The sequence below is a fragment of the Nerophis lumbriciformis genome, linkage group LG03 (assembly GCF_033978685.3).
Source record: "Nerophis lumbriciformis linkage group LG03, RoL_Nlum_v2.1, whole genome shotgun sequence".
Taxonomy (NCBI): domain Eukaryota; kingdom Metazoa; phylum Chordata; class Actinopteri; order Syngnathiformes; family Syngnathidae; genus Nerophis; species Nerophis lumbriciformis.
The window spans coordinates 28997400-29023773 of record NC_084550.2 but is presented as its reverse complement, the minus strand read 5'-3'; the positions used below and the strand labels follow the sequence as shown (position 1 = coordinate 29023773).

The 26374-nt window shown below is 40.8% G+C and overlaps 1 protein-coding gene across 4 annotated transcripts in view; it reads left to right on the top strand.

Annotated features, from left to right (window-relative positions):
- LOC133582456 (solute carrier family 12 member 7-like) overlaps nt 1-26059 on the top strand; it is a 121791-nt gene extending 95732 nt beyond the window's left edge. For 2 of the 4 annotated variants that reach the window (XM_061936540.2, XM_061936541.2), the window contains exons 21-29: nt 1024-1128; nt 1500-1668; nt 2037-2232; nt 11865-12034; nt 14539-14670; nt 14735-14842; nt 14904-15073; nt 20713-20846; nt 21627-22037. In XM_061936540.2, the coding sequence (XP_061792524.1) occupies nt 1024-1128; nt 1500-1668; nt 2037-2232; nt 11865-12034; nt 14539-14670; nt 14735-14842; nt 14904-15073; nt 20713-20846; nt 21627-21718 (1276 nt within the window). In that variant the 3' untranslated portion in view covers nt 21719-22037. Of the gene's footprint in view, nt 1-1023; nt 1129-1499; nt 1669-2036; nt 2233-11864; nt 12035-14538; nt 14671-14734; nt 14843-14903; nt 15074-20712; nt 20847-21626; nt 22038-24498 lie in introns of those variants that run through there. The other 2 variants (XM_061936543.2, XM_061936542.2) reach the window with 2 other exon arrangements.
- The last annotated feature ends 315 nt before the right edge of the window (nt 26060-26374 follow it).

Below are 26374 nucleotides of genomic sequence, written 5' to 3'. Positions count from 1 at the left end.
TGTAACTAAAGTACTTTTACTGCATTAAATATTTACTTTCCCACTATATATGTGTATTTAAAGTACTTATACTGCATTAAATATTCACTTTCCCACTATATATGTGTAACTAAAGTACTTTTACTGCATTAAATATTTACTTTCCCACTATATATGTGTATTTAAAGTACTTATACTGCATTAAATATTCACTTTCCCACTATATATGTGTAACTAAAGTACTTTTACTGCATTAAATATTTACTTTCCCACTGTATATGTGTAACTAAAGTACTTTTACTGCATTAAATATTCACTTTCCCACTATATATGTGTAACTAAAGTACTTTTACTGCATTAAATATTTACTTTCCCACTGTATATGTGTAACTAAAGTACTTTTACTGCATTAAATATTTACTTTCCCACTATATATGTGTAACTAAAGTACTTTTACTGCATTAAATATTTACTTTCCCACTACCGGTATATATGTGTAATTAAAGTACTTTTACTGCATTAAATATTTACTTTCCCACTATATATGTGTAACTAAAGTACTTTTACTGCATTAAATATTCACTTTCCCACTATATACAGGTATGTGTAACTAAAGTACTTTCACTGCATTAAATATTTACTTTCCCACTATATATGTGTAACTAAAGTATTTTTACTGCATTAAATATTCATTTTCCCACTATATATGTGTAACTAAAGTACTTTTACTGCCTTAAATATTTACTTTCCCACTATATATGTGTAACTAAAGTTCTTTTACTGCATTAAATATTCACTTTCCCACTATATATGTGTAACTAAAGTACTTTTACGGCATTAAATATTTACTTTCCCACTGTATATGTGTAACTAAAGTACTTTTACGGCATTAAATATTTACTTTCCCACTGTATATGTGTAACTAAAGTACTTTTACTGCATTAAATATTTACTTTCCCACTGTATATGTGTAAGTAAAGTACTTTAACTGCATTGTTGACATTAGTGGTACTGTAAGAGACATGAATGACATGTGATCCACAGGGCAGAGACGGAGTGGGGAGATGGTTTACGAGGTCTGTCTTTAAACGCCGCACGCTACGCTCTCATTCGCTTGGAGGAATCCCCCCCGCACACCAAAAACTGGAGGTGAGTCACCTACTTTTAGTGCCTTGCCCAATAGTACATCACCACCAAGGAATGATGCTTTCTGTGAAAAGCTTCATATAAACCTGATCCAATATTATTATTGTCATGAATATCATCAATTCAATGATGTTTTATCCAAAACGTAGCACTATGGATCGCACAAATGAATGTTTAGGATGCACAAACACACACACACACACACACACACACACACACACACACACACACACACACACACACACACACACACACACACACAACACATATTCTCTTGGGATTGTTGTGTGGATCAGAGTTACAAGTGTAACACCCAGAATGTTCTTTGTGCCAGACCACTTGTCACCTCCATGTGGCTTTTGTCTGCCTGGCAGGCCTCAGCTGTTGGTGCTCTGCAAGCTGGACTCCCACCTGGCAGTCAAACATCCTCGCCTGCTGTCCTTCACCACGCAGCTGAAGGCCGGCAAAGGTCTGACCATAGTCTGTTCAGTCCTGCATGGCACCTACATGACCCGGGGAGCCCACGCCAAGATCGCAGAGCAGGTAGGACGACTTCTTCTTCATTGTCAACCAGGTCTCACGCCACTTTGGGACCTTGGACTGCACTTGATGATATCATCAACACTTGGACTTTGGTATCACTGACTCAGACTTGAACATCACACTTGCTTAAGACTTGACAGATTATTAGGTAAGGGTGTTCCACAAATGTGTCCTAAGCTGTCATTAGGGATGGGTACCGTTGACATTTGAATCTATACCATACCAGTTCCTGGTACCTGTGAATAGATACTGGTACTCACAGTACTGATCTACAGGATGGAAGGAGGGTCACCTCTTCAAAAGTGTAACTCATGTGTTGTCCTTCTCTTCCCCTAAATCCACTTTGGACTCGGACCCTGCCCCCCAAGAACCTGAAGGCGGTCATGGCTGCAGAGCGGACCAAAGGTTTTTCCCACGTGGTCGTGTCCTCCAACCTGCGAGATGGTTTCTCTCTGCTCATCCAGTCAGCAGGTCTGGGCGGGATGAAACACAACGCCGTTCTGATGGCTTGGCCGGCGTGCTGGAAGCAAGCCCGGGACTCCTCCTCCAGGAGGAACTTTATAGGTGAGTCACTAAGTCAGGACTAAGACCTGAAGGTAGGACACATGTGGACTGTGGACACTTTCCAGGAAGAGAAATAGGGCTGTGGAAAACTTGGAATTCTGTCTAATTCCTGGAATTTTGTTTAACTCTGGAAGAAGGTAATTTGACTGTTCAATGTGAGTGAAGTGTGTGGATGGTAGTTTGGTTGTCCAAGGTGAGTGGAGTGTGTGGATGGTAGTTTGGTTGTCCAGGGTGAGTGGAGTGTGTGGATGGTAGTTTGGTTGTCCAGGGTGAGTGGAGTGTGTGGATGGTAGTTTGGTTGTCCAAGGTGAGTGGAGTGTGTGGATGGTAGTTTGGTTGTCCAGAGTGAGTGGAGTGTGTGGATGGTAGTTAGATTGTCCAGGGTGAGTGGAGTGTGTGGATGGTAGTTTGACTGTCCAGGGTGAGTGGAGTGTGTGGATGGTAGTTTGACTGTCCAGGGTGAGTGGAGTGTGTGGATGGTAGTTAGATTGGCCAAGGTGAGTGGAGTGTGTGGATGGTAGTTTGACTGTCCAGGGTGAGTGGAGTGTGTGGATGGTAGTTTGACTGTCCAGGGTGAGTGGAGTGTGTGGATGGTAGTTATATTGTCCAAGGTGAGTGGAGTGTGTGGATGGTAGTTTGACTGTCCAGGGTGAGTGGAGTGTGTGGATGGTAGTTAGATTGTCCAAGGTGAGTGGAGTGTGTGGATGGTAGTTTGGTTCTCCAGGGTGAGTGGAGTGTGTGGATGGTAGTTAGATTGTCCAAGGTGAGTGGAGTGTGTGGATGGTAGTTTGACTGTCCAGGGTGAGTGGAGTGTGTGGATGGTAGTTAGATTGTCCAAGGTGAGTGGAGTGTGTGGATGGTAGTTTGGTTCTCCAGGGTGAGTGGAGTGTGTGGATGGTAGTTAGATTGTCCAAGGTGAGTGGAGTGTGTGGATGGTAGTTTGACTGTCCAGGGTGAGTGGAGTGTGTGGATGGTAGTTTGACTGTCCAGGGTGAGTGGAGTGTGTGGATGGTAGTTAGATTGCCCAAGGTGAGTGGAGTGTGTGGATGGTAGTTAGATTGTCCAGGGTGAGTGGAGTGTGTGGATGGTAGTTTGACTGTTCAGGGCAGAGGTGGGACCAAGTCATTGCTTTGCAAGTCACAAGTAAGTCTCAAGTCTTTGCCCTCAAGTCCGAGTCAAGTCCCGAGTCAAGACAGAGCAAGTCCGAGTCAAGTCCAAAGTCAAGACTGGAAAGTCTCAAGTCAAGTCCCAAGTCCTGCATTTTGAGTTTCGAGTCGTTTCAAGTCGTTTAACCACAGACTAATATACTTTATAGGTGAGTCACTAAGTCAGGACTAAGACCTGAAGGTAGGACACATGTGGACTGTGGACACTTTCCAGGAAGAGAAATAGGGCTGTGGAAAACTTGGAATTCTGTCTAATTCCTGGAATTTTGTTTAACTCTGGAAGAAGGTAATTTGACTGTTCAATGTGAGTGAAGTGTGTGGATGGTAGTTTGGTTGTCCAAGGTGAGTGGAGTGTGTGGATGGTAGTTTGGTTGTCCAGGGTGAGTGGAGTGTGTGGATGGTAGTTTGGTTGTCCAGGGTGAGTGGAGTGTGTGGATGGTAGTTTGGTTGTCCAAGGTGAGTGGAGTGTGTGGATGGTAGTTTGGTTGTCCAGAGTGAGTGGAGTGTGTGGATGGTAGTTAGATTGTCCAGGGTGAGTGGAGTGTGTGGATGGTAGTTTGACTGTCCAGGGTGAGTGGAGTGTGTGGATGGTAGTTTGACTGTCCAGGGTGAGTGGAGTGTGTGGATGGTAGTTAGATTGGCCAAGGTGAGTGGAGTGTGTGGATGGTAGTTTGACTGTCCAGGGTGAGTGGAGTGTGTGGATGGTAGTTTGACTGTCCAGGGTGAGTGGAGTGTGTGGATGGTAGTTATATTGTCCAAGGTGAGTGGAGTGTGTGGATGGTAGTTTGACTGTCCAGGGTGAGTGGAGTGTGTGGATGGTAGTTAGATTGTCCAAGGTGAGTGGAGTGTGTGGATGGTAGTTTGGTTCTCCAGGGTGAGTGGAGTGTGTGGATGGTAGTTAGATTGTCCAAGGTGAGTGGAGTGTGTGGATGGTAGTTTGACTGTCCAGGGTGAGTGGAGTGTGTGGATGGTAGTTAGATTGTCCAAGGTGAGTGGAGTGTGTGGATGGTAGTTTGGTTCTCCAGGGTGAGTGGAGTGTGTGGATGGTAGTTAGATTGTCCAAGGTGAGTGGAGTGTGTGGATGGTAGTTTGACTGTCCAGGGTGAGTGGAGTGTGTGGATGGTAGTTAGATTGTCCAGGGTGAGTGGAGTGTGTGGATGGTAGTTAGATTGCCCAAGGTGAGTGGAGTGTGTGGATGGTAGTTAGATTGTCCAGGGTGAGTGGAGTGTGTGGATGGTAGTTTGACTGTTCAGGGCAGAGGTGGGACCAAGTCATTGCTTTGCAAGTCACAAGTAAGTCTCAAGTCTTTGCCCTCAAGTCCGAGTCAAGTCCCGAGTCAAGACAGAGCAAGTCCGAGTCAAGTCCAAAGTCAAGACTGGAAAGTCTCAAGTCAAGTCCCAAGTCCTGCATTTTGAGTTTCGAGTCCTTTCAAGTCGTTTAACCACAGACTAATATATTTACACAGATTGTGTATGCTTTTAAAACGCTGTATTTATTTATTAAAACAAGTGCATTTGAAATTGCAGGGAAAAACATAGTGCTGACATTGCACTTCAAAATAGCACTATTAACCAGTCATTTTAAACATTTAACTCATTCCTTTACAGAATAAACACATTTGAAAAAAACAAGTGCAACTGTACTTATTTGCACAAAAGTGTTAACATTGTATTTCAATGGCATATTGCATTGTAACTAGTTCCACAGCAGTTTCTATCCTGTTCTTACCTTATCTCATTGATCTCATCTCATACTGTATGTGTGTTTATGTGTGCGTACACATGAAAAACATAACAAATATATGAACATAACAATGAACAGAGTTGTACTTTTTAGATGTCAGGACCCTATGCAATATGTACACATATTCTTAATATAGTATACATTTTAACTGACCTTTATTTGACTATGTTTGTCTTTTTGTAGGTGGCTAAAATACGCGGTGCTGCTGACCACCGTCTAACGTTACGTTACTGTGTGTGATACATTGACTAACGTAATGTTACTGTGTGTGATACATTGACTAACGTAATGTTACTGTGTGTGATACATTGACTAACGTTACGTTACTGTGTGTGATACATTGACTAACGTTACGTTACTGTGTGTGATACATTGTCTAACGTAATGTTACTGTGTGTGATACATTGACTAACGTAACGTTATGTGTAGGTACCTCATGCAACCCTGCTTAAAAAAAATCACTTGACAAAAAGTATGAATAAGGTAGCAAACTGCAGTGGACGCAACAGATTGCCGTGTTTACAATGACGTTGTAACCATAGACATCTTATAAGTAGACGCAGGTTGCTGTGACGTGAGCAATTTGACCGCCATCTTGAAGTGGTGATGAGGAGCCGGCGAGCAGCCTAAACTGACAGTTGACAGGTAGAAAACAAAGATGCCGGGCTGGTGTTCAGCGTTTTCCTGCTCAAATGAGCGGACTGTTGAAAATAGGAATCGGGGGATTACTTTTCACAAGTAAGATTTAACATTAACGTACTATTGGTTGTATCTTATGAAAAGAATATTACCACAGAGTTGAGAAGGATCAAAGATCTTCAATATTTGTATGTGAAAATCACAAATAAATCTTCTGGGGGAGGATGACGCCCCTACAGGGGTTTGGTTTACAAACTTTCAGCCCCACCTAAAACAAAATTCACCAGCCGCCACTGATTATGATGCATTCTCATTTTAGGCAAAGTATAAGACAATACTTTCTTAACAGTATAATTGTAACCAGGAATAAGTCTTCAAGTAACAATATTCAAATACTAACATTGTTGGGTAAAACAGAATTTGGTTTTATTCTGAATCCAGTGAAACAGATTGGTGGTTTTAGCTGATATGAAGACTTTCAGGTGTTTATATGTGTTTATGTTTAAGTATTTGGCAGACGCTTTTATCCAAAGCGACTTACATAAAATAATACATATAAAACAATCACTGCAAACATTATCATTTAAGGGAAGAATGTAATAGAAAATATCAATACAAAGTGTCAAGACAGAATAAACTCTCTGCTGCTGCAGCAACAGAGATACAGTCTATAGGTCCCTAAAATATATAGATATCTAATGTATTCATACATTGTTTATGTAGGATATACGCATGTATATATAACCTAATCATATTGTTTCTTCAACTTAAAAATAGTTTACCGTTTTTTCCCCCTTCTCTGGGATTATATTCCCAGTTTTGATCTCGGACGTCTGGTCACTTATAGCATATAAGAATATTATATTACTGTTAAGCAAACTATGAATACTAAAACACGCCAAAACATGTGTCTGTTATCATAGCTACACGTATAACAAAAAAGGGGGGTGAAAATCAGTGGTATTCAGTGAGGTAAGATAAATTAAATGCGCTGACAGTTCATTGCTCCTGCCAAATGAATTGCACTGAGTGGAGCGGATCACCACTCCAAGATGGCGGCCCCGCGCCTCGTCTGCGCCAGTAGGCAGTAGCGCTCCATGCTGCGTACCCTTAGAACATGTCTATGGTTATAACGTTAGCAGTGAGTTTGCAGCCTCACTGATTTAACTACACAGCAAATAAAAGTCACGTTACTTAGCCAATAAACATTATCTTACATTCAAAACTTACCCTTCTTTGTGCAACTTCAAATGTTGAACGTTGTTGCGTCTCCATCTGTAATATTCGAACTGTGTGATTTGCAAACGGCAATTCGTTTTTTGTTGACCAAGTCGTAGTTTTTATACCCGAACGAAACCAACTTTGGCATAATTGTTGCGTTGTTTGACAACTTGTTCGGTGGTTGTACTGCAATTTGGATGAATGCTGCGTGATGAAAACAACGTAGATCTAATTTGATTGGCTGTTGTACTGACAGCACACCAGCTGACAGGAACAACACACTGAGAGACACAGACGAAGAAAATGAAAAATACGGAGCGCTCCCAAATAACTTTTTAAGCTTTGGATTTTGGGGAAAGTAGCAAGTCATGTCAAGTCATGTCAAGTCAAAAGGCTCAAGTCCAAGTGAAGTCACAAGTCATTGATGTTAAAGTCTAAGTCGAGTTGCAAGTCTCTTTACATTTTGTCAAGTCGAGTCTAAAGTCATCAAATTCATGACTCGAGTCTGACTCGAGTCCAAGTCATGTGACTCGAGTCCACACCTCTGGTTCAGGGTGAGTGGAGTGTGTGGATGGTAGTTTGACTGTCCAGGGTGAGTGGAGTGTGTGGATGGTAGTTATATTGTCCAAGGTGAGTGGAGTGTGTGGATGGTAGTTTGGTTGTCCAGGGTGAGTGGAGTGTGTGGATGGTAGTTAGATTGTCCAAGGTGAGTGGAGTGTGTGGATGGTAGTTTGGTTGTCCAGGGTGAGTGGAGTGTGTGGATGGTAGTTAGATTGTCCAAGGTGAGTGGAGTGTGTGGAGGGTAGTTTGATTGTCCAGGGTGAGTGGAGTGTGTGGATGGTAGTTAGATTGTCCAGGGTGAGTGGAGTGTGTGGATGGTAGTTAGATTGTCCAAGGTGAGTGGAGTGTGTGGATGGTAGTTTGACTGTCCAGGGTGAGTGGAGTGTGTGGATGGTAGTTAGATTGTCCAAGGTGAGTGGAGTGTGCGGATGGTAGTTTGACTGTCCAGGGTGAGTGGAGTGTGTGGATGGTAGTTAGATTGTCCAAGGTGAGTGGAGTGTGTGGATGGTAGTTTGACTGTCCAGGGTGAGTGGAGTGTGTGGATGGTAGTTAGATTGTCCAAGGTGAGTGGAGTGTGTGGATGGTAGTTAGATTGTCCAAGGTGAGGGGAGTGTGCCTCTTCTCAGAGTTTAGACTCTTACCCTCAGGATGCAGGTACGCCCCTACTAATAGAAAGGCCAAAAACAACAGATACATAAGATCTTTTGTTCCCTCAGCTGTTGCCTTTATAAATGAGCTTCTTAAACAAGCTTAGCTGCTATGCAGTCACTTTAGTGGGAAGCGACGTGTGATGATTAGTTTTTATTGTTTTACAAATGTTTTTAGTTTTTAGCTCAATGCTTTCATGATGGTTTGTATGTTGTATGTATTTTATGTATTTGTACCTTGTTTTACTGTTGCACCTTGTTTTTTTATTGTTGTACCTCTTTTTACTGTTGAACCTTGTTTTTTAATGACTACTGCTGCAAACCAAATTGCCCCTCGGGGACAATAAAGATTTTCTAAGTCTAAGGTAGTTTGACTGTCCAGGGTGAGTGGAGTGTGTGGATGGTTTGAATCGGGTGAGAATTGTGGGATATGCAGTAGATGGTATAATTGCCGTCAATGGGGAGAACATTCAGGGAGAACTGGTAATTTTTGGAAAGGCAAAACATGTTTTGTGTTTGATATTTTGGAAGAGTAGTGTGTGTGTGGATGGTTGAAAGGTTGGAATTGGTTTTAAAAATGATGCATACGGGACGGCGTGGCGCAGTGGAAGAATGGCCGTGCGCGACCCGAGGGTCGCTGGTTCAATCCCCACCTAGTACCAACCTCGTCATGTCCGTTGTGTCCTGAGCAAGACACTTCACCCTTGCTCCTGATGGGTGCTGGTTAGCGCCTTGCATGGCAGCTCCCTCCATCAGTGTGTGAATGTGTGTGTGAATGGGTAAATGTGGAAGTAGTGTCAAAGCGCTTTGAGTACCTTGAAGGTAGAAAAGCGCTATACAAGTACAACCCATTTATGCATACATGAGCAAGCCTTTTTTGAATGGTTTCATGCAGCCTGTTTGGGTGTTGTTCAGCGGGCCAAATGAACAGCTTTGGCGGGCCGGGTGTGGCCCGCAGGCTGCCAGTTGAATAGGCCAGATCTATGGCAATGGACAAGACCATGAAACGCTAAGAAATAACAGTAGGTTAGAAATGTGTGAATGATACGTTGTGTAGCTAGTTTAGCCTTCTACTGTAAAACAATAACATCACCGTCCTCCCGCAAAATAAAGTGATTTTCCTAAAAACTTTTAATTGGATCAGTGCCTACTGTGTTTGGCAATGGACCAGTAAGTTATATAACCAGTTTCTCGATGTAGCGTAGCTAATAGCCTTTAGCCTTTATTGTTTACAACTGCAAGCAACCGTGCAGTGGAGGTATTTACATGATGTATAACAGAAAAGCCTTTATGTATACACATGTTTACATCCGGGATCTAGTCTTAGAAAGTTAGACTCGATAGAAGTCTAACCTGAGCCAGCGTGTAAAGTTCCTGACCTGTACGTCAGCCGGGTTTCCTTTCGTCCTTCCTTAGGTGCGACGCTGGTCTTGCTATATCGTCTGGGTTGTTGTTGTGGTGAGAGTCCCTCAAAACAGATAGCTGGTGGCAGTCACCGATGTCCTTAGCGCACAATGAAAGCAAGAAAGCTACAAAAGTAGCACAAAAGCTGACGGTCGGGGGCGATGGCTTATCGGCTTGAGGGCGCGTGATGAAACAAGCTGTTTTGAAAGGGAGCAAAAAAGTGACTCTGTAAGATACAATCCATGCAGAGAACCACCATGACATGTGGTGTAGACCACAAGAAAGGTTTCACCAAAGAACCACCACGACATGTCGTGTAGACCACAAGGAAGGTTTCACCAAAGAACCACCATGACATGTGTAGACCACAAGGATGGTTTCACCAAAGAATCACCATGACATGTTGTGTAGACCACAAGGTAAGGTTTCATTAAAGAACCACCAAGACATGTGTAGACCACAAGGAAGGTTTCACCAAAGAACCACCATGACATGTTGTGTAGACCACAAGGAAGGTTTCACCCAAGAACCACCATGACATGTCGTGTAGACCACAAGGAAGGTTTCACCAAAGAACCACCATGACATGTTGTGTAGACCACAAGGAAGGTTTCACCAAAGAACCACCACGGCATGTCGTGTAGACCACAAGGAAGGTTTCACCAAAGAACCACCACGACATGTCGTGTAGACCACAAGGAAGGTTTCACCAAAGAACCACCAAGACATGTGTAGACCTCAAGGAAGGTTTCACCAAAGAACCACCATGACATGTGTAGACCACAAGGAAGGTTTCACCAAAGAACCACCATGACATGTTGTGTAGACCACAAGGAAGGTTTCACCAAAGAACCACCACGGCATGTCGTGTAGACCACAAGGAAGGTTTCACCAAAGAACCACCACGACATGTCGTGTAGACCACAAGGAAGGTTTCACCAAAGAACCACCAAGACATGTGTAGACCTCAAGGAAGGTTTCACCAAAGAACCACCATGACATGTGTAGACCACAAGGAAGGTTTCACCAAAGAACCACCATGACATGTTGTGTAGACCACAAGGAAGGTTTCACCAAAGAACCACCATGACATGTGTAGACCACAAGGAGGTTTCACCAAAGAACCACCATGACATGTTGTGTAGACCACAAGGAAGGTTTCACCAAAGAACCACCATGACATGTTGTGTAGACCACAAGGAAGGTTTCACCAAAGAACCACCATGACATGTGTAGACCACAAGGAAGGTTTCACCAAAGAACCACCAAGACATGTGTAGACCACAAGGAAGGTTTCACCAAAGAACCACCATGACATGTGTAGACCACGAGGACGGTTTCACCAAAGAACCACCATGACATGTTGTGTAGACCACAAGGAAGGTTTCACCAAAGAACCACCATGACATGTGTAGACCACAAGGGAGGTTTCACCAAAGAACCACCAAGACGTGTAGACCACAAGGAAGGTTTCACCAAAGAACCACTACAGCATGTTGTGTAGACCACAAGGACGGTTTCACCAAAGAACCACCATGACATGTTGTGTAGACCACAAGGAAGGTTTCACCAAAGAATCACCATGACATGTGTAGACCACAAGGAAGGTTTCACCAAAGAACCACCAAGACGTGTAGACCACAAGGAAGGTTTCACCAAAGAACCACCATGACATGTGTAGACCACAAGGAAGGTTTCACCAAAGAACCACCAAGACATGTGTAGACCACAAGGAAGGTTTCACCAAAGAACCACCACGACATGTCGTGTGTAGACCACAAGGACGGTTTCACCAAAGAACCACCATGACATGTCGTGTAGACCACAAGGAAGGTTTCACCAAAGAACCACCAAGACATGTGTAGACCTCAAGGAAGGTTTCACTAAAGAACCACCACGACATGTCGTGTGTAGACCACAAGGAAGGTTTCACCAAAGAACCACCAAGATATGTGTAGACCACAAGGAAGGTTTCACCAAAGAACCCCCATGACATGTGTAGACCACAATGAAGGTTTCACCAAAGAACCACCAACACATGTGTAGACCACAAGGAAGGTTTCACCAAAGAACCACCATGACATGTCGTGTGTAGACCACAAGGAAGGTTTCACCAAAGAACCACCACGACATGTCGTGTGTAGACCACAAGGAAGGTTTCACCAAAGAACCACCATGACCTGTTGTGTAGACCACAAAGAAGGTTTCACATGCAGAAATCATGACTTTAAACCAGCGTTTTGACTTCTAGAGACGGTGAGGGAGACAACTGAGGCACATCAGGCTCTGCTGGTTGCTAAGAACATAGACCACTTCCCAGGAAACCAAGACCGCCTGGAGGGAGGAAGGATCGATGTGTGGTGGATCGTCCATGACGGTGGACTGCTCATGTTGCTGCCATTTTTAATCACTCAACACAAGGTTTGCATTTCTCTTCCCCCTGCAGGAACTAGCAACATTCATGGTGATGACCTGTTCCACGGTATTTCATGCAGGACTTTGAAAGTACCTTTAGTCATCTCAGGGACTTCAATCCATCAGACTGGACTGTTTGGTTTGTCTTAGAAGATGTTTGGACTCATCTGAGTAGGCTTCATCAGTTCTTGCTCATAGACTTAAATTGGTCAGACTGGATCTGACCAATCTAAATCTATGGTCAGATCTAGTCTTAAACTTAGATTGGTCAGATGTAGTCTTAGACTTAGGTTGGTCAGATCGAGTCTGACCAATCTAAGTCTATAGTCAGATCTAGTCTTAGACTTAGATTGGTCAGATGAAGTCTTAGACTTAGGTTGGTCAGATTGAGTCTGACCAATCTAAGTCCATGGTCAGATCTAGTCTTGGACTTAGATTGGTCAGATGTAATCTTAGATTTAGATTGGTCAGATCTAGTCTGACTAATCTAATTCTATGGTCAGATCTAGTCTTAAACTTAGATTGGTCAGATGTAGTCTTAGACTTAGGTTAGTCAGATCAAGTCTGACCAAATCTAAGTCTATGGTCAGATTTAGTCTTAGACTTACAGTAGATTGGTTGGATCCAGTCTGACCAGTCTAAGTATATGGTCAGCTCTAGTCTTAGACTTAGATTGGTCAGAACGAGTCTGATCGAAGGCAAAGCTCTCGGTCTACCGAGCTATCTACATTCCTACTGTTCACCCGAGAGAGACTCTTGAGTAGAGCCGCTGCTCCTTCGCTTGGAAAGGAGCCAGCTTAGGTAGTTCGGGCATCTCGTGCGGATGCCTCACCAGCGTCTCCCTAGGGAGGTCCTCGTTGCACGTCCCACTGGGAGGAGACCCCGCGGCAGGCCAAGGACCAGATGGAGGGATTACATCTCCTCTCTGGCCTGAGAACGCTTCGGGATCCCCCAGGAGGAAGTTGCTAATGTTGCTCTGGAGAGGGAAGTCTGGGGGTCTCTGCTGGAGCTGTTGTCCCTGCAACCCCATTCCGGATAAGCAGTCGAAGATGGATGGATGGATGGAGTCTGATCGATCTAAGTCTATGGTCTGATCTAGTCTTAGATTTAGATTGGTCAGATGTAATCTTGGATTTAGATTGCTCAGATCTGGTCTGACTAATCTAAATCCATGGCCAGATCTAGTCTTAGACTTAGATTGGTCAGATGTAGTCTTAGACTTAGGTTAGTCAGATCAAGTCTGACCAAATCTAAGTCTATGGTCAGATTTAGTCTTAGGCTTAGATTGGTTGGATCCAGTCTGACCAGTCTAAGTATATGGTCAGATCTAGTCTTAGACTTGCCCTGCGATGAGGTGGCGACTTGTCCAGGGTGTACCCCGCCTCCCGCCCGATTGTAGCTGAGATAGGCTCCAGCGCCCCCCGTAACCCCACAAGGGAATAAGCGGTAGAAAATGGATGGATGGATAGTCTTAGACTTAGATTGGTCAGAACGAGTCTGATCGAAGGCAAAGCTCTCGATCTACCGAGCTATCTACATTCCTACTCTCACCTATGGTCATGAAGTGTGGGTCATGACCGAAAGAATAAGATCGCGGATACAAGCGACCGAAATGAGTTTCCTCAGAGGGGTGGCTGGCAAGTTCAGTCACCCGAGAGAGACTCTGAGTAGAGCCGCTGCTCTTTCGCTTGGAAAGGAGCCAGCTTAGGTGGTTTGGGCATCTCGTGCGGATGCCTCACGAGCGTCTCCCTAGGGAGGTCCTCGTTGCACGTCCCACTGGGAGGAGACCCCTCGGCAGGCCACGGACCGGATGGGGGGATTACATCTCCTCTCTGGCCTGGGAACGCTTCGGTATTCCCAAGGAGGAAGTTGCTAATGTTGCTCTGGAGAGGGAAGTCTGGGGGTTTCTGCTGGAGCTGCTGGAGCTGCTGTCCCTGCGACTCGATTCCGGATAAGCAGACATGGATGGATGGATGGAGTTTGATCGATCTAAGTCTATGGTCAGATCTAGTCTTATACTTAGATTGGTCAGATCCAGTCTGACCAATCTAAGACTATGAGCATGAACTGATGAATCCTACTGAGGTATTGCCACCAGCAGCATGACTAGATCTGACCAGCCTAAGACTAGATCGGACCAGTCTAAGACTAGATCCGACCAATCTAAATGTGTGAGCATAAACTGATGATGTCAAAGACAAGAATCGATTCTGAATCAAATTGTGTGCCCAAAGATTCACAACCCTAGTTGTCAGTGAGGGAGTCTCAAAGCCATTCCTATTTGTCCGAGCCATGTGTACAGAGTAAGGCCAACTGGGTTTCAGAGTTGGGAGCAAACATGGCGTCCTGTACTTGTGACCAATCACTTGCCCATGCTCTCTCTGATTGGTCCAAAGCCCCTCACGTGACTCCAGGATGCCATGTTGGCTCCCAACTTTAAAACCGAGTCGGCCATACTTGTTTTGGTGGGGTGAAGAAAGCAACAAGCACGTCTCCTTCCTGTGTTGAAGGTGTGGAAGAAGTGTCAGATGCGCATCTTCACCGTGGCTCAGATGGACGATAACTCCATCCAGATGAAGAAAGATCTCCAGATGTTCCTCTACCATCTACGTCTGGACGCGGAGGTGGAGGTGGTGGAGATGGTGAGTGTCAGGTGGTATGGCTGGTACGTGCAGCACTCAACTCCTCTTCACGCCACACCACCAGCACGACAGCGACATCTCAGCCTTCACCTACGAGAAGACCCTGGTGATGGAGCAGAGGTCTCAGATGCTGAAGCAGATGCAGCTGTCCCGCACGGAGAGGGAGAGAGAAGTACACCACCACCACTCTACCATGTTCCTGCAGGGAAATACTCACCTTTGTCTTCCTTTAGGCGCAGCTCATCCATGACAGGAACACGGCCTCGCATTCCACTAAGGAAGACAAAGCTTCGGTGGGCACGCCTGACCGAGTCCACATGACCTGGACCAAGGACAAGCTGATCAATGAGAGGAACAAGCACAGGGAAGGAATGGGAGTGAAGGACATGTTTAATATGAAACCGTGAGTACTTGCTCAGTCCAGGTGGAAATATTTACATGACTAGCACATGTCACATGGTGTACACGTAGAAGTAAGATGGTGTACACGTAGAAGTAAGATGGTGTACACGTAGAAGTAAGATGGTGCATACGTAGAAGTAAGATGGTGCATACATAGAAGATGGTGTACACATAGAAGAAAGATGGTGTATACATAGAAGTAAGATGGTGTACGCATAGAAGTAAGATGGTGCATACATAGAAGTAAGATGGTATACACATAGAAGTAAGATGGTGTACGCATAGAAGTAAGATGGTGTACGCATAGAAGTAAGATGGTGCATACATAGAAGTAAGATGGTGTACACATAGAAGTAAGATGGTGCATACATAGAAGTAAGATGGTGTACACATAGAAGTAAGATGGTGTATACATAGAAGTAAGATGGTGTACACATAGAAGTAAGATGGTGTACACATAGAAGTAAGATGGTGTACGCAGAGAAGTAAGATGGTGTACGCATAGAAGTAAGATGGTGCATACATAGAAGTAAGATGGTGTACACGTAGAAGTAAGATGGTGCATACACTGAAGTAAGATGGTGCATACACAGAAGTAAGATGGTGTATACATAGAAGTAAGATGGTGTATACATAGAAGTAAGATGGTGTATACATAGAAGATGGTGTATACATAGAAGATGGTGCATACATAGAAGTAAGATGGTGCATACATAGACGTAAGATGGTGTATACATAGAAGTAAGATGGTGTATACATAGAAGTAAGATGGTGTACACACAGAAGTAAAATGGTGTATACATAGAAGTAAGATGGTGTACGCATAGAAGTAAGATGGTGTACGCATAGAAGTAAGATGGTGCATACATAGAAGTAAGATGGTGTACACATAGAAGTAAGATGGTGTACGCATAGAAGTAAGATGGTGTACACATAGAAGTAAGATGGTGTATACATAGAAGTAAGATGGTGTATACATAGAAGAAAGATGGTGTACACATAGAAGTAAGATGGTGCATACATAGAAGTAAGATGGTGTACACATAGAAGTAAGATGGTGCACACATAGAAGTAAGATGGTGTATACATAGAAGTAAGATGGTGTACACATAGAAGTAAGATGGTGCATACATAGAAGAAAGATGGTGTACACATAGAAGTACCCATACGGTGTACACTTCAACCCATAAGAACTCAGACATGTCCCCTAAAACAGGGCTTCTTAACCTTCTTCCAACTCTACAATTCAAGTACTAACCGAATGAGCAATTATTCAATAATTATATCTGACCTACCAAATGATATGAAACCACATGCAAACTACAATTTGCAATTCTGCGTGTTAATGCCTTATGTGTCAGAATCGGGTTTAAAAATTACGCAAAATATTGAGAATTTAGGACATTGTCGAACTATGAATACAACTTTTCGTTTGAATGGAAATTTCCTGTAAATTTGGGAAAAGCGGGAATTTAAAAAAATATTGGTACTAGCACAACTGTCCTAGAAGATATGAATAGGTTGGTGTTACAATTTTTTCAAACGGTTGAAAAATGTTGATGTAGTGACAGTTGAGTTTGAATTTCGGGAAAACGGGAAAACAATTAAAACATTTGTTGTCCCAACTGGGAGGAATGTTATGAAGGTGGAATGGTGGGATTGGTTGAAAAATGTGGACTGTGAAAACTTTCCAGGAAGAGGTGAAAATAGTTTGTTTGAATGGGAATTTCCTGTAAATTTGGGAAAAGCGGGAATTTAAAAAAAAATATTGGTACTAGCACAATTGTCCTAGAAGATATGAATAGGTTGGTGTTACAATTTTTCCAAACGGTTGAAAAATATTGATGTAGTGACAGTTTGAGTTTGAATTCCTGGAATTTCGGGAAAACGGGAAAACAATTAAAACATTTGTTGTCCCAACTAGGAGGAATGTTATGAAGGTGGAATGGTGGGATTGGTTGAAAAATGTGGACTGTGAAAACTTTCCAGGAAGAGGTGAAAATAGGGCTTTGGAAAACCGGGAATTCTGGCTAATTCCTGGAATTTTTAGAACTGGGAAAAAGGTAGTTTAATTGTCCAAGGTGAATGGAGTGTGTGGATGGTGGAACGGTTTCAATCGATTGATAAATGTGGGAGTTGTGCAAGTTTGAAAAAGGGCCCATTCATTTTGATTAAGAAAAATGTCCCGGAAAAGCGGGAAATCTGTGTAACTTGGGATATTTTTTATTTTTTCCCATGATTCCTGGTCGAGCCGAACGTTTTGATGCTTGAAGGGTTCTAATCAGATGAAAACTTTTGGCTGGATCATAGTAATAAGTGGATGCTTGGGCACTTACACAATAAGTACAAATCAAATATTCTGCACAAGAAGAGACGCATAAAGAACTCACAAAAATACTTTTACATACAATTATGTTGTGCTAAATTAAATTAACTAAACAAATAATAAATATTTCTTAACTAAACTGTCAATAAAAATAAAGTGCCAATGAAAATACAGATTCACTACTTTAGTCATAATTTTTTGCGCTTAAGAAACTTCTCTATGACTTTATCTCCAGACTTCTTCTGTTTGTTTGATGTTGTCATTACTGCCACAAGTGGTGGACAAGTGTATTACACCTGAGTACTTGTGTGATGATGTCATTACTGCCACAAGTGGTGTAAAAGTGTATTACACCTGAGTACTTGTGTGATGTTGTCATTACTGCCACAAGTGGTGTAAAAGTGTATTACACCTGAGTACTTGTGTGATGTTGTCAATACTGCCACAAGTGGTGTAAAAGTGTATTACACCTGAGTACTTGTGTGATGTTGTCATTACTGCCACAAGTGGTGTAAAAGTGTATTACACCTGAGTACTTGTGTGATGATGTCATTACTGCCACAAGTGGTGTAAAAGTGTATTACACCTGAGTACTTGTGTGATGTTGTCATTACTGCCACAAGTGGTGTAAAAGTGTATTACACCTGAGTACTTGTGTGATGTTGTCAATACTGCCACAAGTGGTGTAAAAGTGTATTACACCTGAGTACTTGTGTGATGTTGTCATTACTGCCACAAGTGGTGTAAAAGTATATTACACCTGAGTACTTGTGTGATGTTGTCATTACTGCCACAAGTGGTGTAAAAGTGTATTACACCTGAGTACTTGTGTGATGTTGTCATTACTGCCACAAGTGGTGTAAAAGTGTATTACACCTGAGTACTTGTGTGATGATGTCATTACTGCCACAAGTGGTGTAAAAGTGTATTACACCTGAGTACTTGTGTGATGTTGTCATTACTGCCACAAGTGGTGTAAAAGTGTATTACACCTGAGTACTTGTGTGATGTTGTCATTACTGCCACAAGTGGTGTAAAAGTGTATTACACCTGAGTACTTGTGTGATGTTGTCATTACTGCCACAAGTGGTGTAAAAGTATATTACACCTGAGTACTTGTGTGATGATGTCATTACTGCCACTAGTGGTGTAAAATTGTATTACACCTGAGTACTTGTGTGTTGATGTCATTACTGCCATAAGTGGTGTAAAAGTGTATTACACCTGAGTACTTGTGTGATGTTGTCATTACTGCCACAAGGGGTGTAAAAGTGTATTACAGCTGAGTACTTGTGTGATGATGTCATTACTGCCACAAGTGGTGTAAAAGTGTATTACACCTGAGTACTTGTGTGATGTTGTCATTACTGCCACAAGTGGTGTGAAAGTGTATTACACCTGAGTACTTGTGTGATGTCATTACTGCCACAAGTGGTGTAAAAGTGTATTACAGCTGAGAAACAGATATGTTTGTGGTGGTCCTCTAGGGGGCGCTCATGGCCCAACAATGGGTGAAGAAACACTGATATAGCTCAAACAGTGTGTTGTACAGAGAAATATCAAGTTGTCAAAAGTAATTAGAATTAGGGGCGATACTTGCTGGCCTAATATAAACATCTAAAATGTCTTCCACTAATTCCTTAGTGGAATTAAGGAATGTACACCATCTTTTTCTAAGCACACCAATAATGTATCAACACAATGACATCATGTTGGTATCAGACAATCACTCATTTCTGTATTAACGCTGGATGTATTGTCTTTTTCTCCTCCCCTTTAGTGAATGGGAAAATCTGTAAGTGGTTTCACTTTAACTTTGTGCATGAGCTCTGGATATACATGTGCATGTTTCCTGTATGTTAAAGACCATGATCAATGTGCTCCTTGTCCCAGTCATGTGACAGGATTAGGGATGTAACGATACAAACTTTCATATCGCGGTTATCATATCATTATCATTATCGTTATTATCATGGTAATCAAAAACGCACATTGAAATCTTTGAACAAAGTTTTATTTAAAGAAAGAAAAAAAAATAGACTGACAAAAAACACACTTTCAATGGCAGAATATATATATAAGATAGCTGTATATAAGATAGTAGCTGTATATAAGATAGTAGCTGTATATAAGTTAGTAGCTGTATATAAGTTAGTAGCTGTATATAAGATAGTAGCTGTATATAAGTTAGTAGCTGTATATAAGATAGTAGCTGTATATAAGTTAGTAGCTGTATATAAGATAGTAGCTGTATATAAGATAGTAGCTGTATATAAGTTAGTAGCTGTATATAAGTTAGTATGTGGTTTCTTAATGGGGAAACTCTGGTTGTGGTGTTAGCATTTCACCTAGATAATGAGCTAACACTAGCTTTGTTCATCAAAGTGTTATCAATCACACTTTTACCACCATTTTACTTTCAACACTAATTGTAGCGTGATTGACCAGGATAGTGTTAATTTACCAGGATAGTGTTAATTTACCAGGATAGTGTTAATCGTTACATCCCTAAACACACACAATCACTATCAATACAAGATTAAATACAAGGCAACATGATCAACTTGATTGGAAGCTCAAAGTGTTTGGTAGTAATTTTACACACACTATATATATATATATATATATATATATATATAATATATATACAGTATATATTATATAATATATATACAGTATATATTATATATAATATATAATATATTATGTATAATATATATATGGCGTGGCGCAGTGGTAGAGTGGCCGTGCGCAACCCGAGGGTCCCTGGTTCAATCCCCACCTAGTACCAACCTCGTCATGTCCGTTGTGTCCTGAGCAAGACACTTCACCCTTGCTCCTGATGGGTGCTGGTTAGCGCCTTGCATGGCAGCTCCCCCCATCAGTGTGTGAATGGGTAAATGTGGAAGTAGTGTCAAAGCGCTTTGAGTACCTTAAAGGTAGAAAAGCGCTACACAAGTACAACCCATTTATCATTTATTATAATATTATATATATATATATATATAATATTATAATATATATATAATGTAATATATATATATAATATATATATATATATATATAAAATGCATGTATAATATATATATATAATATATATATTTTATATATATAATATATTATGTATAATATATATATATTATATACATAATATATATATTATATATATATATATATAATATTAAAATATATATATAATATTATTTATATATGTATATATATATATATATATATATATACATATATAATTTAAAGTGTGTAGTCTCCCTGAGCAGTGTCAGTGTGACTAAGTACTTGTGTATGATTGTACTTAGCAACCAGTCCAACGTGCGCAGGATGCACACAGCAGTCAAACTAAACGAGGTGGTGCTGAAGAACTCTCGTGATTCTCAGCTGGTCCTGCTCAACATGCCTGGACCCCCCAAGAGCAAGAAAGGGGATGAGAATTGTATCCTTTTTCTTTTTCCTACCCCCCAGGTCTTTTACCACTTAAAACTGTGAGCTGACTACACCACCACTCTCTAGCAGTGTGAGCTGACTACACCACCACTCTCTAACAGTGTGAGCTGACTACACCACCACTCTCTAGCAGTGTGTAGCTGACTACACCACTACTCTCTAGCAGTGTAAGCTGACTACACCACCACTCTCTAGCAGTGTGTAGCTGACTACACCACCACTCTCTAGCAGTGTGAGCTGACTACACCACCACTCTCTAGTAGTGTGTAGCTGACTACACCACCACTCTCTAGCAGTGTGAGCTGACTACACCACCACTCTCTAGCAGTGTGAGCTGACTACACCACCACTCTCTAGCAGTGTGAGCTGACTACACCACCAATCTTGTCCCTGTCAATAGTTATATTGATCAGTGCCTACATTTAATACCTATTGTCCCTGTCAATAGTTATATTGATCAGTGCCTTCATTTACTACCTATTGTCCCTGTCAATAGTTATATTGATCAGTGCCTACACATAAAGACACATTTCTATTCCCAGCAGGCACTAGACATTGAAACGACGTTGACAACTATGTTGAATTAGGTCCTGACTTTTCCCAACCAACAACATGGATCCAACGTTGTGTCAGTGTAAAAAATACAACTATTTTGCAAGGTTGTTTGAAAGTCACTTTTAAAGGACATCAATGTCTTGTGCCTGCTGGGCTGTGACTATTTCCACAGCAAAGAAAAACTTGAGCGCTCCTTCACCCGCCTTTCTCCAAGACATGGAGTTTCTAGAAGTTCTAATGGAAGGACTGGATCGTGTCTTACTGGTTCGCGGAGGAGGTCGGGAGGTGATCACCATCTACTCTTAGCGCCAAGATGTTCCTCTGGGCCGGAGGTAGGAGAACCATGCTGCTTGCAGAAGAAACATCTTCACATACACTTTAAGGAACCAACTCTTTTTCACTCCAACATGAACTATTCTATTCAGGGACTTGGATCACAAAGCAGCAGTTTATAACATCTTCAATGCACTGACTTTTTATTCCAGGGAAATAAGACTCACTTCCTTTTAAGGGAAACAATCATGTCTTCAAATTCTTTAAGGTTCTTGTCTCGTGTCCCAGAGAATGGAAAATGTTTTTTAAGGTTTTATTTCAATTAAAATTTGTCAATAGAAGGATTTTTAAATGAGTTCTGGCAGTGCAGTCTCATTTCCACCTCACAATTGTTGCGTCGGACCAGTTCTTCCTCCAAGGGAATCTAAGTTACTGGTCAATCCCAAGTTCTTTAGATGACATATATGCTGAGTAAGAAGGACTGTCAAGACAGTTTTGGAATATTATCGAGTTTTACTGAAAGTTTCAGGAGAACCATCTACACCAATACATTCATACCGGCTTCCTAAGTTGTTCTGCATTCCAACGGAAAAGGCAACTCATTTTCACACAAAGAAAACCCCCACCCCCTCCTCTCAACACTGATAAGAAGAGAGACGTGGGGGTTGTCTTCACATTCCGATGGTTTACGACCTTGTCTAAAGAAACTGGTAGAATACACAGAGGAATAGTACTAGCTTCTCTGAACGTGTCTATGTAAAAAGAAATAACTCTTAATCATATCTGTATCCTTTCCACACTCTCTAAAGTGCATTTTCCTCTTGTCTTCTGCTAGATTCACACAATCTTATGTCAGGCTGAAAAATGATTTGTTGCATGTTTGAGAAGAAGTGCTTTCAAAACAAGCAACTCTGATTGCGTCCAGCAGCGGCTCTCAAACCTCACCAAGCCACCGCCATAATCACATTGGCGTACAGTAGCGTAGTAGCTTGAAGTACCGTATTTTTCGGAGTATAAGTCGCTCCGGAGTATAAGTCGCACCGGCCGAAAATGCATACCGTATTTTTCGGACTTTAAGTCGCAGTTTTTTTCATAGTTTGGCCGGGGGTGCGACTTATACTCAGGAGCGACTTATGTGTGGAATGATGAACACATTAGCGTAAAATATCAAATAATATTATTGATCTCATTCACGTAAGAGACTAGACGTATAAGATTTCATGGGATTTAGCGATTAGGAGTGACAGATTGTTTGGTAAACGTATAGCATGTTCTATATGTTATAGTTATGTGAATGACTCTTACCATAATATGTTACGTTAACATACCAGTTGGTTATTTAAGCCTCATATAACGTACACTTATTCAGCCTGTTGTTCACTATTCTTTATTTATTTTAAATTGCCTTTCAAATGTCTATTCTTGGTGTTGGCTTTTATCAAATACATTTCCCCAAAAAATGCGACTTATACTTTTTTCCTTCTTTATTATGCATTTTCGGCCGATGCGACTTATACTCCGAAAAATACGGTAAACGTTGATTTTCAAGGTAAAAGTTGATTTTCAAGACAAAAAATTATTTTCAAGGTAAAAGTTGATTTTCAAGGTAAAAGTTGATTTTCAACGTAAAAGTTGATTTTCAACGTAAAAGTTGATTTTCAAGACAAAAAATTATTTTCAAGGTAAAAGTTGATTTTCAAGACAAAAACTGATTTTCAAGGTAAAAGTTGATTTCCAACGTAAAAGTTGATTTTCAAGGTAAAAGTTGATTTTCAAGACAAAAAATGATTTTCAAGGTAAAAGTTGATTTTCAAGACAAAAACTGATTTTCAAGGTAAAAACTGATTTTTAAGGTAAAAGTTGATTTTCAAGGTAAAAGTTGATTTTCAAGGTAAAAGTTGATTTTCAAGACAAAAAATTATTTTCAAGGTAAAAGTTGATTTTCAAGGTAAAAACTGATTTTCAAGTTAAAAGTTGATTTTCAAGGTAAAAGTTGATTTTCAAGACAAAAAAATTATTTTCAAGGTCAAAGTTGATTTTCAAGGTAAAAGTTGATTTTCAAGACAAAAAATTATTTTCAAGACTAAAACTGATTTTCAAGGTAAAAACTGATTTTCAAGTTAAAAGTTGATTTTCAAGGTAAAAAATTATTTTCAAGACAAAAAATTATTTTCAAGACAAAAAAAATATTTTCAAGGTCAAAGTTGATTTTCAAGGTAAAACAGATTTTCAAGGTAAAACAGATTTTCAAGGTAAAAACTGATTTTTAAGGTAAAGGTTGATTTCCAACGTAAAAGTTGATTTTCAAGGTAAAAATTGATTTTCAAGACAAAAAATTATTTTCAAGGTAAAAGTTGATTTTCAAGACAAAAAATTATTTTCAAGGTAAAAACTGTTTTTCAAGTTAAAAGTTGATTTTCAAGGTAAAAATTGATTTTCAAGACAAAAAATTATTTTCAAGACAAAAGTTGATTTTCAAGGTAAAAGTTGATTTTCAAGACAAACAATTATTTTCAAGACAAAAAATTATTTTCAAGGTAAAAGTTGATTTTCAATGTAAAAGTTGATTTTCAAGACAAAAAAGGTCATATTAAAAAAAAAATACTTCCTTGTGGTCTACATAACATAATGGTGGTTCTTTTGGTCAACATAGATGACATCATCTTCAAGCCGCTTTCTGACCGTCTCTTTAAAATGCGCCGTTTTGTGGGCGGTCTTATCTACCTCCCTCCACTTTCTCCCCGTCATCTTTGTTGTATCGCCTGTTTTTAGCGCTTCCATAGCGAGTCTACTGATAGAACTGTGTATATTAGAAATGGCAACAATGGAGGATGAAGAAGAAGATAGAGGAGGAGGAGCTTATTGGCAACGACCTGGACTACAATGGCGGACGCCTGCTTATTTTCAAGTACCAATAGGTGAGAAAAGTTGGTTTTGCATAATATTGTGAAACAAAACTAAGAAAAAGAAAGATCTTATTGGCTAAATCAATGAACTACAATGGCGGACCCGCCCAAAGCACTTGGGGTAAACATTGACCATATATGGATAATTGGCTGACTGAGGAATCCACTTTGAATAATGACAAATAAGGAAGCAACCCCACAGAAAAGTTAAAATCAGCTTTGAGTAATGACAAATAAGTAAGCAACCCCACACAAGTTAAAATCGGCTTTGAATAATGACAAATAACGAAGCAACCCCACACAAAAGTTAAAATCAGCTTTGAGTAATGACAAATAAGGAAGCAACCCCACAGAAAAGTTAAAATCAGCTTTGAGTAATGACAAATAAGGAAGCAACCCCACACAAGTTAAAATCCGCTTTGAATAATGACAAATAAGGAAGCAACCCCACACAAGAGTTAGAATCAGCTTTGAGTAATGACAAATAAGGAAACAACCCCACACAAAACTTAAAATCAGCTTTGAGTAATGACAAATAAGGAAGCAAACCCCCACAAACGTTAAAATCCGCTTTGAATAATGACAAATAAGGAAGCAACACCACACAAAAGTTAAAATCCGCTGTGAGTAATGACAAATAAGGAAGCAACCCCACACAACCGTTAAAATCTGCTTTGAATAATGACAAATAAGGAAGCAACACCACACAAAAGTTAAAATCCGCTCTGAATAATGAAAAATAAGGAACCAACCCCACACAAACGTTAAAACCGGCTTGGAATGACAAATAAGGGTGCAACCCCACACAAAAGTTAAAATCAGCTTTGAGTAATGACAGATAAGGAAGCAACCCCCCACAAATGTTAAAATCCGCTTTGAATAATGACAAATAAGGAAGCAACCCCACACAAAAGTTCAAATCAGCTTTGAGTAATGACATAAGGAAGCAACCCACACAAACGTTAAAATCTGCTTTGAGTAATGACAAATAAGGAAGCAACCCCACACAAACGTTAAAATTCGCTTTGAATAACGACAAATAAGAAAGCAACACCACACAAAAGTTAAAATCCACTTTGAATAATGACAAATAAGGGACTTCAATTGAACAGGCAGTCCAAACATATCTCTTATGTGTGACTGCCATCTACTAGTCACACTCACCATTGCACCTTGTTCCAAATAAAATTGCTAGGAGGTCAGTAAGGAGAACGTACATTAGGCGCACCGGGTTATAAGGCGCACTTTCCATTTTGGATATATATTTAATATAAGTGCATATTAAGTGTGTGAAAGTTTGACACCTACCTTGTTTACTTCTTAAAGTTTTGTACTCAATCAGAAATATCAAACTGCTAAACATGGATACGTGTGGAGAGTGTTTGACATTTTCCCATCATGCATTGTAATGGATTTAAATGGTGGCATTTTTTATGTTTTTATGGTGTTTGGACTTTTTTTTTTTAAATATCCACAAAGTTCAGTGAGCAGGTTGTGTTATGTGTGGCAATGTTTGTTGACATTTATGTTCATTGCTTTTTTTTTTTGTGCACCATGACTAGGGAAGGTTGTTTGGATTGTGCCATGTAAGTAAAGGCTGTGCTATCAAAGTAAATCATTTCAAGGGTCATTGATCTGATTTACTCGCATCGTAACGCCAAATTGGAGACCCTGGGCTGTGGTGTGGACCCTCCTGCTCTAAGGTCTGTACGTGCATCTTTAAACTAGCAGGGTTTTGCCCTTAGACTTTGGGAGGAATGTTAGTTTGGCAAATATATCTGTT